Raw genomic sequence first — 23457 nt, 5'->3', positions numbered from 1 at the left:
CAGAAAGGCAGAGAAAAGTCTTTCCAAAGAAATCCCTGTATCCCAACAACAGCAACAACTTAATTCCATAGTTAAGGCTATAAGTTCACCAGCCAATAAGATGGATGTCACCACCTCCCAGCTCTGCACTTAGACACATAAGGGAAAAAGTTTCAAGGCCACAATAATTCCTGAAAATAGCCACCACATAGCAAAGAGTAAAACTGTGTATCTAATAGCCATCAGGATCCAATACCATAAAGACTCAAGACCTTATGATTTTAGCTGAAGGCAGAAAGAAGAAGGAAAAATAAAAAAAAAAAACACCACCCACAAACACACACATCACCAAAAGCACACACATACAAACATTAAACAGTAATACTGGATTTTCCATTGCCACCCAGCTGAACTGTCTGAAAAACAAACATTAACTCATTCTCTTTCTTTTTATTAGCACAATACACTGTAATATTTAGACACTAACAGGTAGTAAAAAAAAGAAAAATCTTCATATAAGCAAGCTTACCTGTGTTTTTAAGTTAAAAATTCTCTATACAATGTCCATATTTTTACTTTAATTTACATATTATTTTTATTTTTAAAAAATCTGCAACCTTCAAAACACTAAAAAAGGAAAGCATAAACTTGTTTGAAATGAAACAAACTCTTAAAAGGAAAAGCTTTACAAAATTTGGGGATGTAAAAAACAGGGAGAGAAAAGATGATAAAACTTGAACCCTGCACTGCAGTCCGAGTCTGGTGCAGCACCCATCTGCACCCATCTCAGTGCCTAATCACAGCTACATTACAGTTTAGAAACTTAAATAGGGATACTTATCCCAAAAAGGGAAAAAAAAAAAAAAGGTCATACAGGCATGCAAAGACATGAGCACATTAGAAATCCTGTAAAGTTACTTACAAATAGGTCACTAACACATGAGAGTGTGTCAATTATAAAATAGTTCTAAAACTAAAGACACTATTATAATAGTGACTCTGACAAAAAGGCCTTTTATAATCAAATTTGGTAATTTAGCAAAACTATCGTGATCTGAAGAAAAAGCTTCGTAATCAGCTTTGACCAGGTTGATGACATGGATACATACTGTAAGCAGGATATGAAACATGTGTCTCCTCGTCTCCATCTATTGTTTGTCCTAACGCAAACAGTCTGACACGTCTCATCTTCAGTAGCCTTGGGGAGCTTTCACAGGCAGCACTCCCAGCATCCAGAACGACATCTCCAGAAACAGCAGTGGGAACGATTTTTTTCAGGAATTCCATTTTTACATGCCCTCTGTGTTCTCAGCATTTACTAAATTCAGCGGTCTAGCTACACTTTTGCGCAGTCTGGCTCCCAGATCAACTTCCTTGAGCAGGGAGGTGGACTACACGGCACTGCTCCTCATGATGTCACGTTGAACCTGGGTGGTGCCACCACCAGCACGTCAGCTGCCAGCTGCTCCAAGGCAGATTTTAAAGACGTCTAACTGTACAGACTGATAAGAAAACCAAACAACAGGCCTATATATTAACCAACGCACGCTAAAATCTGCACTTGTAGAGGACACCGTATTTAGCATTGCAACAATTTTAAGCACTAATAAAATGCACAGTGTATTTCAAATTACTATCTGACAGAGTTCAATAGCTCTTAATTTTCATGAAGTACACAGTGTTCATCTGCATTTGAAAGATAACACTTATCATTCAGAAAGTCTATGCACCAGCTTTACAAAGTGTCTAGCAGCACCACAATTCAAACCATTTGCTTCTCATATGGTTTTAACTACTAGCTACAAAGTTACTAACATTTAATAAACATTAAGTTCTGTTTTGCAGAGACACTGATGCTATATTTACCACCTAAAATACTCGAGCCATCTTCCAGAAAACATTAAGTACAGAAATAACCTGTCTCATTTTGTCCAAACATCTACTTTATCCCTAGAGCTGCTTCTCCATATATGCCTGGTTTAGCTGAGTTTTTTGGTTTTGTTTGGGGGAAGTTTAAATGTTTTATATTTAGCTTAAAGAAGCCATTATGAAAGACACCTTGCGTTTGGAGCAGAAAGCTCAGGGAAAAAAATTATACATTAGCATAGAAGAGTGTTCCTTAATGCTTTCTACATTTGGGAATATGTATCATTCTATGACTTAAAGTATTATTTACTAGACTTGGAGATCCACTGACACACTACTAGGTAATATTCTCACCTCATCTGCCACCAAAGATTGTACATACACCTCTCAGAGGAAACCCACTAATACTCACTCTGAATATCTGAGCAGCGGCATGCACGCTTCTGTTATTTTTGTGAGAGCAGCTCAGTCTCCAAGACATTTCTGAAGGCATTCAACACAAAGTTATCCAGCTTAAGCATGAAATACACCACACTAATATACATTCCTTAAAAGAAGGTACTTTATCTGAAATTCACTGCTGTGCCTAGCTCTTCTTAAAAAAAAGAACACAACCTATGAAAGGCAGAGTAACCCATTTCAGGTCTCAGTTCCAGCAGTTCAGTGCTCACAAGGGGCTACTCGCTCAGATTCAGCTGTCAGTCCTCTACTGACCAACTCTACTGTCACACTTCATATGCCACAACTTGAAAAATTTGGTACAAGTTCACTAAATTTGTAATGTAAGAATTTTTTTCAAGTTCTATATAGACCAAAAACATATGATATCTTTAGTATTCAGATCTACATTAAAATCCCCACATATTGAAGTTAGTCTACATTTCTCTCGTAAATGAATACAAAATTCCACAAGGCCTGACCTGACCTTATCACAGAAGACATATTGTTAGAATATAATTTCCTGCAGTGAAAGATTTGGGAGACTGAGCAAAAGAATTGTGTGCATCATTATTGCATTCACAGTATTTTTCCCACCAATATAAAAAAGTTACACATAAACCACTTTTCTGAAAATATATTATGTGTTTTCAGAACAAATAAGATACACAAAGATAATTCGTGAGTATAAAAGATCATAAGTCATTACAAACTCAAGCAATCATTTATCCATAATAGCATTATTTTCCATAGAATTTCGTTTTTTGCCCTTGAAATCTTGCCACAAACCTACTTTTCACTTTCTAGCATTTGAGAACAAGAGAGAAATGCAGACAATCATGTGAGACTGAGAATGCTTTCAACCATCCACAGGCCGAACTGCAGTCTGCAAAGAAGGGAGTAATCAAGATATTTCAAGCTGTACCCAACTGAAACGCCCTCTGAAGGGTTCACACCAGACACCAAAGTGCTCTTAATCACACTACAGAGGTTTTAGCATGTATGTGGACACAGGGTGGAGATGACAGATGAAATGCAAGTAGCCAGTGCATCATTTCAGTTAAATGCGTAAGGTGTGACACTTTCTAAAGAATATGCAGCATATGTGAATTGGGCGTAAAAAAAAAAAAAAAAAGTTGAAACCACACTTTTTTAATAAAACATAACAGCCTTTCAAGTAACGGGATTTACAAAGAAAACACAAAGAGTAAAAACAACCTACCATACATATTATCATATTTTCAAGATTAAACTTGACAAACTGATAAAGCTTATATAACACGGGTGTATCCAAAATCTTTTGATTAATTTTTTTCCTTCAGGTTGGTGTTCGACTCTTAAGAAAAAGATATCAGTTTTCTACAGAAGATGGTTGGGCACATACATATATTTATATATGTATATATTTTATTTCTATTTAGGTATGTATATGGATGGATGGTGGTTAACTCCAGGACTTCCCATATTTCATTACATTCTGTAAAAGCTAAGATAGAAAGCTAAGGTTTCTGCCTACGTCATTTTATGTACACTACTCTCACAATTGCTCTTACCGTCTTCCTTAAACAGTACAATGTACAACTGTGGTTTTTATACAATCAGAGCAAGCTTTACAGATAATTTGTCAGTGGAAAACATCTGAGAAGTCTTACAACTGTTATAATCAAATTCATCCTTAAAAGAAACCAAAAGAGGCTACAAAAAGCCTTATTTGATAATTTTTAAGCCTTTCTTATTCTGGAACCTCTAAATAAATAAAAAGAGGATTGGTTGACTCCAGCTTATATAGAATTATTATTTGTATTACAGTAAGTCCTTTGATGTTTTTCTGTGTGTATTGCACTTCTGTTGCACTCAAAGCATGACTCTGGTTTTGCAGTGAAGTGCCTTCAGGCTTCCCCTGCTGCAGTTCTGCAGCTAGTGATAAAAACAGCAAGATAACGCCCAAGCTCCACATCCCTCACTAACAGGAATCCACATCAGGAGGCCTTCCCATCAGAAGGGAATACAAACAGATCATGAAACATGCACAAGAACCACGTTGGGAGAAGCGGTGAGTGATCAGAGGGTAACAGCACTTCTCAGAGCACCGTCCCTTTGGATTGAACCTTTCAGGACACAAACAGCTATGCTGGTTGGTGGGGGTGCACAGGAAGAGCAGATACACAGGGATTCTGTTGAAGCAGATGACCCTGCTGACGAAGGAACATCCTAACGAGAAACACTGAAAAAACACAACTCAATCCATGAACAAAAGATCCACCTGAGAGAAACTACTTTCAAGTCCCTTGAGTTCATGTCTAGAAAATTTTTAGAATTAGCAACAACAATAGTAAAAGACAACTATGAAACAGACAACATACTTGGAAGTGTAATTTTAGAAGAGAGCCTGGATGTCCTGTAGCCTACCAGAAACACCTGTTATTTGACAGGTCTCTTCACAAACAAGTGTGCATTACAAACCTTCAGTTTTGTAACACAGGACATTTTCAAAACTATACCACCTTGGTAAAGCAAACCCACCCCAGTTGTACCAGCTGTCACAGAGAGGACACAATACATCCTTCCAATCTAACATGTCAGCTGGCAAGCCAGGTACTGGGGTTTTTGGAGGCGGGAAAGAGTAGTGCCCTTTGGACTCAGGGGGATTATGGTGCCGATAGGGGAATAAAAAGGTTCCGAAAGGTCACCCCGCACTGCCCACGCCCTGGCACGCAGCACCCCCAGCCGGCAGCACCCCCGCACTGAAACCGAACCTCCCCACGGTGGCACCCACCGCCCTGGTGACACCGTGGGGCTGCACAGCTCCTGAGGGCACACCGAACCCCACCACCCTGGTGACACCGTGGGGCTGCACAGCTCCTGGGGACACACCGAACCCCACCGCCCTGGTGACAACGTGGGGCTGCACAGCTCCTGGGGACACACCGAACCCCACCGCCCTAGTGACAACGTGGGGCTGCACAGCTCCTGGGGGCACACCGAACCCCACCGCCCTGGTGACACTGTGGGGCTGCACAGCTCCTGGGGACACACCGAACCCCACCGCCCTGGTGACACCGTGGGGCTGCACAGCTCCTGGGGGCACACCAAACCCTTGCTTTCTCACGGCTTCTCAGAGACATGACCACGTTTGGTAGGACAAAACAACACAAAGTCAAAACCAAAACTAAAACTATTCCTGCTGCTGGGACCCTGGTCCAGGAGGTACTGTCAAGCCAGTTCCAACCGCAAATACCCAGGACTATAGAAAGGGTACGAGTTCTGCCTTTTGCATAACTTGGACCACTCTTTCAAAGTGGTCTTCAAGAAATGTTAATACTTGTTGAGCTTAAGAGTTTTAACTGTGCATCCTTCAGCCCATATTGAACATAGTATTAGTGGTCACCAAACAAGCATCATTACTATTTTCTCCCATTTGCTAATATAACCTGATATGACTGTTTCAAATGGGAGTGAAACTACTAAGGAAATGGAGCGACTATGATAGCACCCACATATTTTACTTAGAGGGAAAAAAATACAGGAAGTTTCTCCTTTTTAATCTCAGAATAGAAGTCTAATTTGTAAGAATTTGTCTTATCTCAATGAAAACAAACTGCTCCTCCCCCTCAAAAAAACTGAAGTCAGACATACATAACTGAAAGCAGAATAAAACAGTAAACACTGAACCTGCAATCTAGCCTGTAAGTATAAATTAACACACCTGTATTAAACACATGAGAGGTGTCAGGTTCTGGCCAGCTGCATTATTACTTGTTAGCCAATTAGCAGGATACAGTCATAATTTCACACAGAAGACTAACCCCATTTCTTTCTCTGTATACACCATGCTTTTTAAAATGGCAAGCCTTTTTGCTTTAGATCTGTAACTTAGTCACAGATCTTTTTTTTATTTTAAATGCAGAAACTAAACAGATAACATAACCTCAAAAAATGTATGCATAGGGAGAAAACCGTTTGCTTGTCCAACTGTGGAGTCATCTCACCTTTTGGGAGTTTGGACTAACTACTTGTAAGAACCTGACATATTTGAAGGAATTAACTTCGCATGTCAGAGAGTTCCATAATTTTAAAATATATTTAAAATAGAAGGCCATCTTTCATATAATTTAAAATTATATTTTACCAGTTAATTCCCAAGCTACTCAGCGTTAATGGTTTTCTTGGTCCAGTTCAATTAATGAAATTTAACAGCAAAAAAAATAAGGACCAGTATTTCACAATAAACCATTTCTGTATTGGTGTAAACTTGTGGCTATTATTTTGCATTAAAAATACGTTAAACCTAAGCCATTTAATATTCCTACAGTGGGTTTGTTTGTTTGGGTTTGGGGGGGGGGGGGCGGGCTGGTTGGTTGTTTTTGGTTGTTGTTGGGTTTTGTTTGTTTTTTTATGTAAACATGCTTTTCTCAAAGAAAGTCTAGCTTTCTGTTTCCTGAGAAATGAAATGAAACTACTTAACAACTGCCAGCTTTTGGTGAAGTTTCGATTTCCTGTCAGTCACTTAAGCTGTATTTACTCTGTATGGGGGACTGGGGGGGGTGGGTTTAGCAAGTTGTGGGGCTTTTTCTTTGAAAGGTTGGGGATTTCTGGAGTGCTTGGGGTTTTAAGAGCTGAGCTTAAATTATTTTAGCATTAGTAGAAGTGAAATACAAGTATAAATAAAATACTTGGCAAAACATATTGGAAGCTGAACATGAAACACAGCTGTTACGTTCACTGACTGGAATATTATCCTGTTTAATAAAAATAACCCAAAATTTTTACTGTTTATATACTAGGTAATAAGTGTTCTTATCTTGAAGTGGCATGCAAGAATGCAATGCTTTCCAGAACTCACAAGGAGTTCTGGAGAAGACCAAGGTATCGCCTTATCCTTCAGCTTCGACACTCCTCAGTCAGCATAGTGATCTGGGCTTCCCCTCACTGACCTCTTGCTTGTTCCAACTACTGATGTATCACACAAGATCTTCCAAACCTATTAATTTCTTTCACCAATAGATTTTCTTCAAATGAGAACCTGCATTTCAAAGCAAATCTCTCAGAGCAGTACCTACTCTGAAACATACCCATTCCCATGCAAGCAGGAACACTGAGAGAAAACATAATTACACAATCCCACAAGAGAAGTGGCGAGATCTTCTACCTTATAAAAGGATGAAAGAGAACAACAAAAAGCATGATGTTAATATTTCTATGCAAAGGACACTAAAAAACCCCCAATATTTCAGGAGCAAGGGTTCTGTGGGACAGCTACCAGTAACTCAGACCAACAATGGCAATGTTGCTGTGACACTGGATCTCTGAGGAATTAAGAGCTGAAAACCTTTACCAAAAGCTTTTCAAGTGCTTGACAGAAACACAAGGAAGAGAGTTGCCAACCCTTAATGCAGGTTTGCCTATAGAAAGGCCAGAACATAGACAGTAAGTGATAAGGTATCAGAGAGAGCACAGAGGAAGATGATGAAGCTGGTGAGGGGCCTGGAGCACAAGGCTTATGAGAAGCAGCTGAAGGAACTGGGGCTGTTTAGCCTGGAGGAGACCTTATCGCTCTCTGCAACTACCTGAAAGGAGGCTGTAGCATGGAGGGTGTTGGTCTCTTCTCCCAAGTAGCAAGTGACAGGACAAGCGGAAATGGCCTCAAGTTGCGCCAGGGGAGGTTCAGATTGGATATTAGGAAAAAATTCTTCATGGAAAGGGTTGTCAGGCATTGGAACAGGCTGCCCAGGGAAGTGGTGGAGTCACCATCCCTGGAGGTGTTTAAATGGCCAACTCCTAAAATCATGCCCAAAGCATAAAAGTCAAATGGCCAGGGAAAGAACCTACTGTTCACAATAACCTTCATTCCAATCTCAAAAGTGCATACAGGACCAGTTTTTCTTGCTTCCCTTAAGAAGCCTGACCTAATCTTAGTTTACTGCTTGAAATTTTATACAAGGAAGGTATGTTTAAAATGTTACTGACCTGTGGAAACTACCATTATCCTTTTTTCATTGTAACTCTTTTCCATAGCTTCTATTATTATTATTTTTTAAAAGGAAAAAAAGAGAGAAAAAAAAAGAAAAAATAAAGATTAAAAAATAAAAAGAGAAAAAATTAAAAAGAGGAAAAAAAAGAAAAGAAAAAAAAAGAAGCAAGCTTGCCAAGTCCACAGCACACAGGACAAGCTCAGTTTCCAATACCAATGAAAATATTCTGGACACCTAGATTAAATATAGGTTCTGTCTTGGTTTACAGAGCATTCGTCCACTCTTGTCTATTTTAGTTCTTCCCTTGCAAAATGGTCAATTTTTCAAATATGGTCACAGGAATTTTATTTACATTGCACAGAAAGTAAAAATTAATACTCAATCTAGTAAAGAAAACTGAGTGGATAAATTCACAAGTCCATCTGCATGGACTGACATGCTGAAGTCTCTACGATTTTAGGCGTACATCCTCTGTGCTCTATTATACAGACCATACTACTAAAACTCTGAAATGCTATATAAAATATAGTGTTATAGTGAAATTATTTGTATCACAAGATTTACGTTACCTGAAGAGCAATGTATTTTTAAATCTCATAATATGCAGTACTCCTATACAAAATTTCATGCTGCGATCTCTTTCTTGTTAACAAAACCACAGTGCCAAAGGATGAATAATTAGAGATCAAGATTCATAGGTTAATACTGGAATTAGTAATAGAATTTCATTTTCTTAAGTTATGTCTTTGTTCAGCACCAAGAGTAGTTAAATCTAGTTGCTGAACATAGAATCTCTGTATGAGAAATAATTTATCTGTGGGACTTCAGAAGGTTACTCTTAGCTAGAGGATATAGGTAGTTAAAACTCATTATCTATTTTCTAAACAGAATATTACCAGAAAAAAGCTAGATATCATGTATGTTTGCTCACAGTTATGTTGGGACAATAACTTTAAAACTTTTCCCTTCTCATCTCTTCTATCTCAAAGATAGAAATAATATTATCTAAAGCATTACAATATTTTTCTAGTGGAAATAGATAAGCTTAGATGATAAATTGTAGTAGTTTTCCTCTTTAAATCCTAAATAGAATGCTTCCTTCAGCGTAAAGCAACAGCACTCCAATTCTTCTGCAAAATACATGTCTGCCCCTTCTTTTTACTTAACTTGAATGTACTTTCACTTGATAACCTGAACATAACCAGAAAGAATAAATGCTGCTGACAGAACTATGTAATTTGGTTTAAATGGAAAACAGTCCAATCTATCAGTTGTTACAATAAATATAGTTGTACTAGGTACTCTGGGCTGAAGTCTTCAACATTCGTGGCTTATAGGAAAGATTGGCACCCGTATTAAAGGAAAACACTCACTCCTGCTCATATCAAGATGCCTTTCTTACCTATTAGGTACATGTAATGATTATATTAAATTCAAGGCAGTGGAAGACTAAGATACTTAAGGAACTTACTTATCAGATAGTACATGATCTGAGCATGACTTACCATAGTCGTACACCAAATGAATACCACCTACTAATTTAGAGCAAATCTTTAATGTAAATTTTGTAACCCTAAAAAAGAGTAAAGGTCTTTCAATACACACAGAATGTTTATGGATATTCTTTCCATTGAACAAGTGGGATTTTTTTTAATTAACATTCAATTGTCTCCTGTCTTAAGGAGAAGGGGGAAAAAAAACCAAACCAACCAATCACCACATGAACAAAACATACACACCAAAACCCACAACAACAAACACCACCTCCCCAAAACAACCCCGCTCAAGTCAGTAACAACCACCAGACAGCCCATGAAGTGCAGCAGAGGATGCTCCCAGTGGAGCTCCATGTGGGCCCATGGAAAGCCCAGTATTGCAGCTGTAGTACAGAAACATTTGTAAACTGTCATTCATGTTTAACAGAAAACAGAGCTATCCTTTCAACGCTATAGATATTCACATGTAGCAGAACTTACATGTTTTAAGTTACTATATTCATTTCTAAAATGAAAAGAGGTAGGGAATTCACACTTTTTCAAGTTCTAGAAAGGAAAGAGAGTAGATGTAATTTAGGTTTGTTTGCCAAGGTTTGGGTTTCAGGGCTTTGAGCACAGGAGAGGAAATACTAACTTGCAGTGTAAGATGTTGAATGAAATCTCATTTACTCTTCCTATTTGAAAAGCTACAATATGCTTGAGATGAAACAGTGGTCTGCCTAAGTTAGGTACTAGATAAGGTCCAAAAATGTTTCTAGTAAGTGAGGAAGAAAATTTTAAAACCTAGAAATTTTGGACTATCAGCAAATAAGAAAATGTAGTTGCTAAATGCACTGCTAGAATAAATAATTCTCAGTAAATCAAAGCCGCTAAGTAAACAAATATGTGGGAAAGATGAAGAACCTAAATCAACAAATTGTTGAGTCACCAAAAAAAACACAGAACCATTTATGTATTTATGCACACCCACGCAGATTTGCTCACTAAAATTAATAGTATTATCACAGTAAAGTTTATGAAACTACAGAGAGCAATCAGGGCAAAGGTACCGCTCCTCCACACAGGCTCTGCTGCTCAGGCATCCTGACAGTGACCTGGGGGCAACAGAAAAGCCCAAATAGCACATTGATGATTAAATCTTCCCGAGTACCACAAATCAAGACAGATCTATAGAACAGACACATCATGAATTATAACTTGAAAGATACAGATTGAGACAAAATAGTGATAATGTACATTTAACTAACACCTACCATCAGATTAAAAAAGATTATTCTAATACCAGAAGAAGCATATGTGAGATTTGCATGTATTGTGAAAGAATTTAAGAAAAAAATCCCGATTTGGAAGAGAATTGCAGAATTACACATTATCTAAAGGAGAAGTTAAGCCTGCTCCTATCAGGAGTGACAAGAAAAAAAACCTGCCTTTGAAGAGCAGAAAGAGACAACCATTGAAATTTAAGGACACAGCTGAAAATGATCACGCAGGAAGGTGAGGATTCCTTTGTTCAAAGAAAAATTAATGCTCCAGTCATCTGATTAGAATAGAAAGACTAAAGAAGATCTGTGTCCTTTCCTCACTTGTGGCTTTTTAAATAGACTAGTAACAGACTTCTAATTGTCATAGTGAAAGACAGGAGGATTCTTTTTCAAAGAAGTTTCAGAGGCTGGAATTACGTCCTCCTTAAGGAGATTACCACAAAACAAACTTTACTGCTTTCCATTTCTCAGTAACTAATTTTCAAAAACATCCATTCTTTTCAAGTTAACATGCATTAAACAGGGATTAAAAAAATATCTAAAGCGAAGGTAACACACATTTTAAAACACACACAGATCACCTTACAGTATGATTGTTTCAAGCCAGCAGACTACCTACAACTGGAAATACACATAGGTGTCAAGACTGTCATTTTCACACGAGGATTATCTTTCACCATTCACACAAGAAAAGCCAATAAGATATGGTTAAAATTCAGAATATTAGCTAAGTAGAACTTCGAGAGGGCCTCTTTCCTTGCACAGCATTGTTATTCCTTCCTGACTGTGCTGTACTTTTTAGCCTGAATCTTTACATCCTGTGAGGTAATGCCTCAAATCAAAGGATCAGGGACTGTTGTTACTGTATTGTCTGCATCAGAAGTGAGACTTCCTGCACTTCATAAGCCATTTCTGAGCCAGAGACACTCACTGAGGAGCTAAGGAGGACAGCAGAGGTGAGAACTTCATCAGCAGTGGTGCACTGTAGGTGTGAAGTGCCCTGGGCCAAGCAAGGCAGGAGGCGTTACCAGGCTGGACAGAAGCACAAGGGAGGGGAATGCTCAGAGTTTCCACAGGAAAGCTCTGCAACTACGTAGGAGATACCAGAAGCAGCTGAATCACTTGTGCTTTACACCCAAACCTCTGAAAACACACCTACCATTGTCTCCCAATCTTTCAAGTACTTGTTTTGCATAAAGGCACAGAGTGTTTTCACTAGCTACTAGCCAAGGGATAGACATTTTTCAGTTCCTTCAAGACTTCTGTTTCCATTCTATTATATATCAGAGATTTAAAATGTAACACAAAGGCCTTACTGTAGAGTAACTTGTGGAGTTACTCCACATCTTGATAAAGAAGTTGCTCTTTCTTTCAAATCAAGCACCTCTCCAAGATAATTCCTTCCAAGCAAACAGCTGCTGGCTACACATGGGAAACAGCAGCATCTCTACAACCAGTAATAAAATAGTTGTCTAATCAAAATGTGTTAAAAATAAGATTTCAAGATGCACATGCCTATAGATGGCTGTATATAAATAAATTTCAGAGCTCTCAGATCAACAGGTTAACCAAGATCAAAGTTGGTTAGTAGACAAGAGTTTCTTTCTCCACTACCTTCTTGCTGATGCAGTATTCTAAGCAGACTTCTAAAAGAAATTCGCAACAGTTCAAGCCCCTTTGAAGGCCAGTTGTATTTCATTTCAGGCATTAAAGAACACCACTGATGGTGTCCTATTATATTCAATAAACAAGTAAATTATGTTAAAACAAATATATTGTCATAAAGAAATCTTACTCAAAAACTAGCATTTGTGATAAAGATACATAGATGTTCTCCATGACAGGAAGTTCAAAAAGAAAAAGCTTCACAAAAGGTTAAAAAAAAGGAATTTTATGAATGTTGAACATTGCTACAAAAAAACCTCTGACCTTCTAGACTTGAGCAGTACACACAAGCAAAACAAACACACACAACAAAACACACACAAACCAAGGACAAACACACCGGTATCTTGGAAAAGAGAAATCCTACAAGACAGGTTGAACAGTTGGCTTTTTTTCTTGGTCTGACACACACAGAGCTTTCCAAGTTCACAAATTAAGCAGTTCTTCTATGTCCCTGTCAGCATTTTCATCTTCTGTTTTCTTGTAGCTGCAACCCAGATGTTCTGCATTATTTGAACAACAAGAGGCATCAAGTGTGAGGCATTCTGCAAGTCATTTGTCACTGCAAGTAAGCAGGTTCTACAAAGCTCTTCAGCAGAAACACACCTCTGGCTGGGCAGCAGAGTGAGAACTAATGTTCAAAAGAAGCAGGAGGGGTGGAAAAAAGCCCACAGAAAAACCCTATTAAAAGTTGGTGAAGCCCATCGAACTACATAAAAGACACATCTTAACAGTAATTTTGTAATTAAAAAAAAATTGTTTCCATCTATTTCCCCAACATCCATCTTACAGTTAGATACAGGTAATAAACACCTGCACAGGGTAGTGAGTACCAAGTACTGCTTTAATCCTAAACGGTTATTTAAGGAGAGGAAAGAAAGACCAAAAAAACAAAACAACACAAAACCACTATGCGCAAACAACAAGCACATCAAACTTTTCTCCTCTTGATGGTCCTTAATTTTCTTAATTTTGCTGGAAAAAATCCTTAACCAAACTTAAGTGTTACACATGTGAAAACACTTGAAATGCATGAACAGTTATATGAATTGCTCCAAATATTGTTTAGTAATTGCATTTACAGACAGGAATAGGCTTTTCAGGACAACTGATGCTCCAGACAATTTTTCAGAGAGGTCATGTAGTCTTCACCATCAGATCTTTTCGAGACCTGACTGGATGAAGCCCTGAGCAACCAGGTCTGATGATCAGGGAACTGATTCCAGGGAGTAAATTAGAAACACAAGAAAAATAGCAGGTGGCACATTTTTCAAGCTATATATTGTTTTTCCTTCTCACATGTAAGGAAAGCACTTGAGATAAGACTCTCTGCACTCTCTGACAGGAAAATGCACCCTGAGAGATGACTTGTCTTTACCTTTTACTGAAGTGAAAAAACTAAGTTTTTTGCCTACACACAACACAATAGGTTTTTAATACTGAGGACAGACGACAGATACAAAATCTAAGGACCCAATGCTAAGGTTATTTTTTTAAACCTACTACCTGATTGCCTTTTAAACATGTAGCAATAGCTACCGAAAGTACAAAAATTACTGAGAAGTATTCCAAGACCTAGATCAGCACTGAACAGCCTTGCTTCCAATAAGGATAAGCTACACAATTCAACCCTGAATGCTTGATGTTTGTCACTAGAGCACATTTTCTATATAAATGCATAGAACACGTACAATCAATAAACCTTTTAAAGTGAGGTAAAACCAGAGCTGCCCAAAGCATGATAAGCACCCACAAGAGACCTACTTCCAGCAAAAAATGATACTAATGTCCTGAAACCCCTGCCTTTATTTTTCTGTTTCACTTGAAGATTGATCTGGAGTTCCTACTCAAATGCTAAAAACTGTATTTGCCTTCCTTGGACAACAGAAAAATAAGGATGTTCAAGGTAAATTTCTCCAGCAACAAATTTATTATCTCTTGAGAGAAATAATACATACATCATAAAAATAATAATTATAGTATAAAATGTAATATAACTAGGAACGAAAGCCAGTGACAGAGGCAAGTAACGGGGATATGATACAGTGGAGAAGATCCAATGCCAGAATCCATTCACATTCTATTGTACTGTATACTTCTCCTGTAAATAATACATCGGATAATACAACAAAGGAAAGCAAGAGCGATGGTAAAAATATTATTGTATAATATTCTAATTCTTCATGATAATTCGAATTAATAATAATAGTACATATTCTATTACATTCTGTAAAGTAATATTATAGGATATATAATAAACACAGAACACCTTGAATACAGAAGTCCACATAGCAAATACCACAGAAACAACAGCACTTCAATATTTTCCTCCTGTCATGCCATTATGCGCTCTGTTCTCAAAGGCCAAAAGGAAGCACAGTATGTCAGTTTTACTACTTGACTACAGGGTAGCAGTACCTTGCATTATTTTTGAAGAATATTTCAGATGTTGGATTAGTTCGACAACATTTCAGCACAGAAGTGCTTTACCCATAACGACTACCCTGTGCTTGACAGCAATACAGATCTACTTACTATTGATAAAATCCTTACATGAAGAGCAGCAAAGGGCATCTAAGTAAAGAATTGTGGCTGCCTTTACTAATTAGCTGCATTACCTGGCTTCATCCACAAGAGGACAGAGCTCAGACACCTGCCCGCACATGGTAAAGAGGACTCTGTTAGCACCGAGAAGTCTGATTTGCAATGAGCACAGAGGTTGGTGAAAGACAATTTAAGAAAATTATTGAGCATACAGGAATTACTTAAGAGAACTACAAAACGTACAGGAACCACATCTGGCTTAGGAAGCCCCCGAGCTGCAGGTCACTGGAAAATGGGAGCCTGCTTGTCCTGTTCTTAACCTCTTCCTTAGACATTCACTTTTGGCCATGATCAGTTACTATGTTAAACAAAATGTCCTTGTTTAACATAGTACAGACACCCTTCTATTCAGATAATTGATAGCTGCTGTAGTAGTAGGTCAAAGTGTTAACAGTATAATATACATAACAAAGACCAAAGCAAAAAGGAAAAAAAATAGATGCATGAAAATTTATTTACGACAAAATTGTGAAAAATGTCTTACCACTTAGAAGCCATAGTTAACCACCGAGGAGAGCTGTTAGCGTATCGCACTTAGGATGGATCCATCAAGACATTTTCCCCCCGAGTCCAACGTATGCTTAGAGATGTGAGAGTAGACAAAGATGTAAACAGCTACGAGTCGGCTGGTATGTAGCCAAATATTGGAAAAAGGTCTCCAAACACAGTACAGACAAACAAAATATAAAACGCTGAAAAGAAAACGAGAAAAAAACCAGTCAAACCTTAGACACTCAATGGGGAAGTCAACATTTGCCAAAAGCTTTAGAATTCTGATCTTTGTCACTGAAGGGTCATAAACAATAAAAATCTGTTACATGTATCTTCAGAATTTTTGTTCTGCTCAGAAGCTAATGATTCCTAATGACTTTTTTTGCCCTGAAAAATTAAAATTGACATTGAAATAAAATCTGGCTTCCCACACTCAGCATATTTTATGCACATCCATTCTTTCTGGAGAGTTTTAGTTGTACTTTAGTAATGAACCTACTTTATTAATCATATATACAATCGTTCCCAAATGCAAGTCATTCTGAATCACGTTTTTCATATTAGTCCTTTTATTTCTTTTCTGATTTTTGTTGATTTTTTTTTCCCTGCTTGGTTAGTGGGAGGATGTGGTCAGAAAAAGAAAACAGTGCTTCAGCTGTGTCTGCCATAACAAAGCCTTGAGAACTTCTGGAGATTCCTCCACAACACAAGTTTGTATGCAATTTGCACACTTGTTGTAACATGCTTAAGTAGCAGAGTTTGTTTTTGTTCTTCTATACTGCCAAACTACAGTAAAAGCACTTTAGCATTTTTAATTTTACCCTGGAGGCAGATCAAGCACTTTCAACTGCTTTTAGCAACTCAAGTCTCAACATGCAGCAGTAATCCAGCACTCCTGATCATCCACTGCATATGGAGGGACAAAAAGCTGGGGTTTTGTTTGTTTTTGTTGGTGATGGGTTTGATTTTTTGTTGTTGTTTTGTGGTTTGGTTTGCTTGGGGCTTTTTTTTTGTTTTTTGGGGTTTTTTTAAGCCATAGCCTTAAAAATTGCAGGTACATAAAAAGAACTGTACACCCAACATGACTTTATCAGTGCTCTGATGCATCATGAATGTACTAGTTTCCTTTAGGGATGTGTGAACCATTCATTCAGTCACCATCACTTCTTTTATGTACAGTTTGTTCTACTTCTTAATTAGTGTTTCCAAAAATACAAGAGAGACCCACATAATAAGTGCAATCTAAAGGTAAAAAGACACATCCTGAATATTTTAAGATGTAAAAGAAAGTTTAAAAGTGGGACTTAGAGACAATGAGGAAAATTAGATAAGCCTTTGCAAATAGGAAGCAAGCTGATGTTTATATATAAATTGGGAGCATACTATGTAATTCCTTGAAAAGGCAAGTCAAACTTTTAAAGATTTGACCAGTTATAAAGGGAAGCATTTAATGACATAAAATTCTAACTCTGAATTTTACCTGCTAAATTGCAACTCTCTAATGAAAACATCAACTGCTTTCTGTAGTTTGTGCATTTGACAGTAGAGTGCATCACATCAGCATCACTTTTTCCTCTTTAGACAATCGGGGCAAGCAAACACTTTTCTACGCAGCAGAAATGTATGACCTTTCAACCTGCCTGCTGATATTTTATCTCACTTTCTCAAGCGAAATATACATTCACAGACATGAGTCCGTTCTGCTTCAAGGCTTCCCCCTTCTCAGTGTGTCCAGGGCAAACCCAGTCTGTGCTTCTCACTCATCTTCATTCTTCACCACACCAGATTACACCCTGCCCCAACACACCACCCAATTGCCCAGCTCCTTAATGGAGGAAGTAAAGTTAAGCTGAAAACCAACTGAGCTGTCCAAGCTTTCCGGAAACATACTCATGTTTCAGTTCAGCAGGCAGAGTGTTTAAAAAGAGCCCGAAGGGTGTGAGGCACAGGAAAACTCAGTTGAGGTATTCAAGCAATACTAAGCAACAACAAACTTCAAATTGCAGCTGCTGCCCAGAACTTCAAGTACAACTAGAGTTGTATTTTAATACAATCTAAGGTACCCTACAGAATCAATCTGATCAGACTAAGCCTGACTACAGGAAAGAAAGGTATCAGTAAAGATAGCAGTAAGGTTGAAAGTCTCCCACGGATGTGAACGAAGTTTACAGTAGCTACAGCATATTGCTGGAAGGAAGTTCATCGGCTTCATTTCCTAACTGCAGCTTACAACTTCAAGTTAAAATGTAACTATACTTTATCAGATCTGAAGTCAAAAGTATCACACAGAAAGAGGTTCAGCATTTGGGATTCATCTCTAGGGGAGATTAATGAAAAGCTAAGAAGCAGAACATGACAAAACTACATAATAAAGTTCAAACTACAAGAGGTCAGCTATCAGAAAGTTTAAAAAAGTAATTCAAAGGACACTGCTGCTACCCGTAAGTTTTCATGGCTAAAAAAAAAAAATTCAGAACTCCTCTAACATCCTGAAATGGAAAACACAGCTAAAAATCCAGCCAACCTCAAACCTGTCCAATAACAGCACATACAACTTTTATTAGGTGAACTTTTTTTTTTTTTTTTTTGGGGGGGGGGAGAGGTGTTTAAAAGAGAATTTTTATCTCATTTTTAAGTTGATGTATTATGTTCACAGAATAGCTGCTATAATGTTGGCTACCATGCAAGACTGAATTCAGCTTTACCTTTAGTATACTATGTTTGCTTTTATAAAGGCAGAGTTTAATTATATTAATTTTTGAGGCATGATTTTTAAAATTACCACCAAAAGTTGCTAATAAACCAGTTTAGGGGCAAACGTTTACAGAATGGCACCATGGCCACTCAAACATGTGGCTGACCTGGACTTCAGCTGGCTAAATAACACGCTGCCACGGGCACTGCTAACATAAATAACACAATATCCCCTGTGAGCTCTGGTCCTCTGTCACTGTCCCCCTCGCTCCCTCCCCAAAGTGATGGCAGGTGTGGAAAGAGTCCACACAACGAAGAAACATTATCAGGCCACAGGGCAAGGTAAAGCCAGGCTGCAGCCCAAGGCTCACGACTTATGCCATCCATCATGCAGGGGGTGGAAGGAAAAAAATACATGATAACTATAACCCACATTTATTCTACAACATATTGACCATATATAAGACTTTCTTGTAACAGACCAATCAAGCATTTTTTCCACTACAGCACTGGGAGATGCTACCAGAGGGCTGAGAGATTTTCAGGGGCTGCCCAATTCCTCCATCCTCCCAACCTTACCTTCAGCAACAGCCTGCACAGCTACACTGTACCGAGCTTACTGTTTGCTTTCCTCCCAAATAAGTAATATTAGTGGCTGTACCAGAAATTACAAAAAAAAAAAAAAAAAAAAAAAAAAAAAAGTTTAAGAGCACTTGAATATTACAGAAGGCATTTCTGAGCTAACTACCCCACAAGACTAGATTTTATAAGAATAAAAAGGGGGAATGCTTTCCAGGTTGCCAACATCAAATCTGCCCCATTTCTTTACTGTAGTTTGGCACACTTTGTCTTAACGGAAGATTTTCAGTAACAATTTGGTTCTCTTGCTCCTTGCAAAAGTTTTATTAATAATTTAACAAATATACAACAACCACACTATATAACAACATATTCGACACCACAAACTAAAAACAGCTACATGATGAACTGAGTGTTATTAAACGCTGTCAAGAACGTGGTTATCATGCAGTGCTTTCCCAATTTCACCAACCACCCCCTTACGGAAACCCAGCCGTTTTTCCACTCCAGGAGCCACACAACCAGTGAGGCTGGGTGCCTGCTGATCAGTTAGCTACAGGGAAGCACAAAAATCATAAACAAGAGAGAAGCAGGGACCCCAGTGCAAAAAGCAAGTATTTGGGTAGCTTAGGGTGGCAGGGAGAAGAACTTCATTCACCACAGATACTATAACTGGAAGATGCATAGACCATTGGCAAGAAATTGAGGTAGGTTCAACTTCTACATAACTGACACAGAAATGAGATAACGCTCAGGAGGCAGATCAAGATCACCTAAGGGGAATCATAGGAAAAGAAGAAAAGGATGAGTATCTCGGCCATACCAAAACTCTGGAATATAACCAAACATCTGCACCTGAGAACTACATTTGTTATACTGGTTCAACACTTTCTCTTCATAAGAATTAGAAATAGCTGTCCATTTACAAACTGACAAAGTTCAGTTGAAAAGACTCCTATAAAATCCCCATTTGTAGTTGAAAGGGATTTGTAAGAAACTTCAGATGAGTGCTTGGTACCAAATATGTAATAACTTGTCCACGGTAACTCAAATTTTAAAATGTATATTTGTGTTCTCCTTTCCTTAGTTAGCACAAAAAAAGGAGAAAAGTACATGAATCACAAATCATGTCCATTGGGCCAGTGTCACAAAACCTGCCTATTATTTAAATTTTTATTATAACTTTTTACTCTTTGGAATCTCATTTCAGACTGCTAGAAATATGCCCAAACTCAAACTGTGTTTTTACCAGAGCACAGTGGGTATTTCCATCTAGGCATAAGATCTTTCAAGACTCTCACATTAGCCTCTTAATAAAAATTGCCTTTACTAGTGCCAGAGCCCAAGAAACCCACTGCTTTCAGAAACAGAGTGATACGAGACTTGTTCTGTTACACCTCCCCTTGGTGCTCATGCCCTCTGTCTCCCACCTTTACCCCTGCTATTTTCTGATTGTTGATTTAAAGGCACATTTCCCCAACTGTAGTACATAACCAATTATTTTCTTTTGGGCCCCAAAAATGGGACCTTAGTTATTTTCTATTATACCAACTATAAGCTGGGACTTGGTATCCAAGAGAAAAGATTTCTGTGCTGCTTTTTAAGAAACTGCAAAAATAAGTGTCCAATCTGCAGGTGACCAAGAAATTATAGCTCTCTTCTGTTAGTGTCAGAGGGCGTCAGCAACCCATATATTAGGATTAACTCAAACAATGTTGTTTCCACCAGGAAAACAGCTAAAACTAAGTCTGTACCAGCAAAATTTTTTAAATATTACACACAAGTATTTCAAAGGGAAGTAATGAATAAGACTTGAGCTTGCCTAATCTTATGTCACCTAGAAATTTATCATCACTTGTTCCTTCTTATTTCATATGCACTGGGTGGGGGAAATGGTAGACCATAACCAACAGCAACAACCGTGTTCTTCCACAGACACACCACACGGTGCTGCCTGCACTGATAAATAGGACAGTGCATCGACAGCACCTGCAACGGCTCCTACTAAAGCTCTCACAGACACTGATCTGAATACCATCATTCATCAGATCTACATGAACAAGGTTTCAGCAACAGGAAAAGTGAGAATTTCCATGAGTGTGCAGTGCAGGCAAAAAGCCTCAAATTCTGATCTCTGCATCACCACCACTACAGCAACAACAGGGAAAATGAAAAAAAAAAAAAAAAAAGAGCCAAATGGCTCTATAAACTAAACTCCTTTTTTTTTCCTTTTCACAAAATAAATTGCAAGCACAGACTGAACTAAAAATCAGCATGTAAGCATGAAACTAAATAACTAAATCCGAAGAATAGGAAGCTTATACCACACTTTCAAACTGCTTTTGGTGATTTCCTACTTTTGAAAGAATCTCAAACCAAAACCAACAGTCCTTTCCAATTCAATAAGCTTTGGGAGATCAACATCTAGCAGGGTTCAAACACTTAGAACTACTGAATGAAAAATGAACAGCTTATGTACTATTTTTCTTCCAAGCTAAAAATATATTTCTTTAAAAGTGCCAAAAACTATTAAATCACTGACAAGTTTTATTACTGTGCCTGTACCAAGAAAAATACGTGGCAATAGAATGTTTCTTTAGTTATTACATACCATTAGGAGGAAACAACATGAACTTGACGCACATCGGTACCAAAGCCTATATGGATTTAAATTAAAAACAAAAGTAAACACATACATTAAAAAAAAACCAAACAGTTTACTCCCTCGAACCAAAGTAAGGAGCTGCTTTCCCCACTCCCCTCAAAGCAACAGCAATAGAGGTTAAATTCAGGTCCTATACATAAAATGTTAGTAGTTCTTCAAATATGCTGACCAGACAACGTTGAAGTATAACAGTTAGCAGATTTCTTATCTACTCACGCAGTTGCAGAAAAATATGCCTAAATTGATATATCCTAGTCTAGTACAATATTCTCTGGCCTCTGGAAATCTGACACAAATACTATCTATAAAAGGCTAATTGCTTTTGAAATACAATAATCAAAATGAGGACTCTCTTGTACTTGCAGATCATCTCTACCCATTGTTTTTTTCTTAAACAGCATTCAACCTGAAGAGTTCAGTGTCTGTATTTACATGGGCTGAGACATGAACTTTCTGTTTCACTTTAACAGAAGCCCAAATGAGGACAGTCTGCATTCTCCAGCATGACAATAAGATAAACAGAAAAGTGGTTGAACTATTCTTCTTGTTTCTAGGCACAGAACATTATAAAAGCTCTATTGATATTCTGTCTCTACTATGCATCCTACTCTTCTCATAACAAAGGCATACCAGTTTTCAAATAGCCATCTGCTGAACTCAAAATATCTTTTGAGGACTTCTGTCACTAACATAATTCTTAAACTTAGAACACCTACATCATTCTAACTAGAGTCACATGAAGATTGTATGCCTTTAAATTATATAGTTATATGCCGTAGTTTTATATACTAGATATGGTTTTAAGGGAGCACACAATAAAAGCTACTGTAAAACTATAGGGACTACGAAATACTTGAAAACAGAACTATTTATTATTAATTTAAAAATGCAAGTCAAGAGAATAACAACTTACACTACAGCATAACATGGAACGCACTATGAAGTACCTTTAGATTTCCTCCCAGGACATACAAGGTTTGGCTTCGAATTGGATCAGGTCATTTGCACACAATATACCCCCTCACACCACAAGAATACAAGTACAACCTGTGCCTACCTGACAGCTTGTTTACAGATGCTGAATAACAGACTATAATATCAAAGGCTGATCATGATGTACAGTAAAAGAAGTGTTCTTAAATGCTTTTAAATCAGGCTCATTTTTCCCTAGTACAGCAAAAGGTCCAAAAGCATACAAAAGTGTTAATTAAATAAATGTGTATAATGGTAAAAAACGTTCAGATTTCTGCCCCAAAAGCTTGTTCTATTCATTTTGTGCTCGTATATACCTAACTTTCTGTTCTCACACTTGTTATCCACCCCTTCTGACCTGTACCAGCTATTCTATAGTTATTCACCTGCTAATTCTGCACAGCAGAGGGAATGGGCAGGATCTCCATGATCTCTGTGTTTATAGGAACCAGAGGAACAGGTGTGCTATATCAAAGTGAAGGAGTCAGAGAGACCTACCCTTACTGCTCCTCCTCCCAAGATCAAGAGCACTCACTCCCAACTCCTTTCTCTTTCTGAGCCAAGGTGGGTATCCAGGAGCTCTGAGTCACTGCAACAGCAGCAGCCATCGGGGGACCAGCTACTACTCGTCACCGTGCCCCAGGGAATACATAGGCCAAGCAGCAATCACAGTGCACAACACAGTGATTCTTCAGCTTTTTTGACATCTTTTGGGGATGATGTCTACAGAGGTAGAAATCTTACCATTTTTGCTTAGAGCAATCTTTTTTAAC

General features: G+C 38.0%; 1 protein-coding gene across 8 annotated transcripts in view; it reads right to left on the bottom strand.

The window, feature by feature from the left end:
* FRYL (FRY like transcription coactivator) overlaps positions 1-23457 on the bottom strand; it is a 163875-nt gene that overhangs the window by 134482 nt on the left and 5936 nt on the right. For 6 of the 8 annotated variants that reach the window (XM_065633166.1, XM_065633168.1, XM_065633167.1 and 3 more), the window contains exon 1: positions 1089-1317. In XM_065633166.1, the coding sequence (XP_065489238.1) occupies positions 1089-1266 (178 nt within the window). In that variant the 5' untranslated portion in view covers positions 1267-1317. Of the gene's footprint in view, positions 1-1088; positions 1318-15766; positions 15975-23457 lie in introns of those variants that run through there. The other 2 variants (XM_065633171.1, XM_065633172.1) reach the window with 1 other exon arrangement.

The sequence above is a fragment of the Caloenas nicobarica genome, chromosome 4 (assembly GCF_036013445.1).
Source record: "Caloenas nicobarica isolate bCalNic1 chromosome 4, bCalNic1.hap1, whole genome shotgun sequence".
Taxonomy (NCBI): domain Eukaryota; kingdom Metazoa; phylum Chordata; class Aves; order Columbiformes; family Columbidae; genus Caloenas; species Caloenas nicobarica.
The sequence above is the reverse complement of the archived record's forward strand: the minus strand, read 5'-3'. Positions and strand labels throughout refer to the sequence as shown.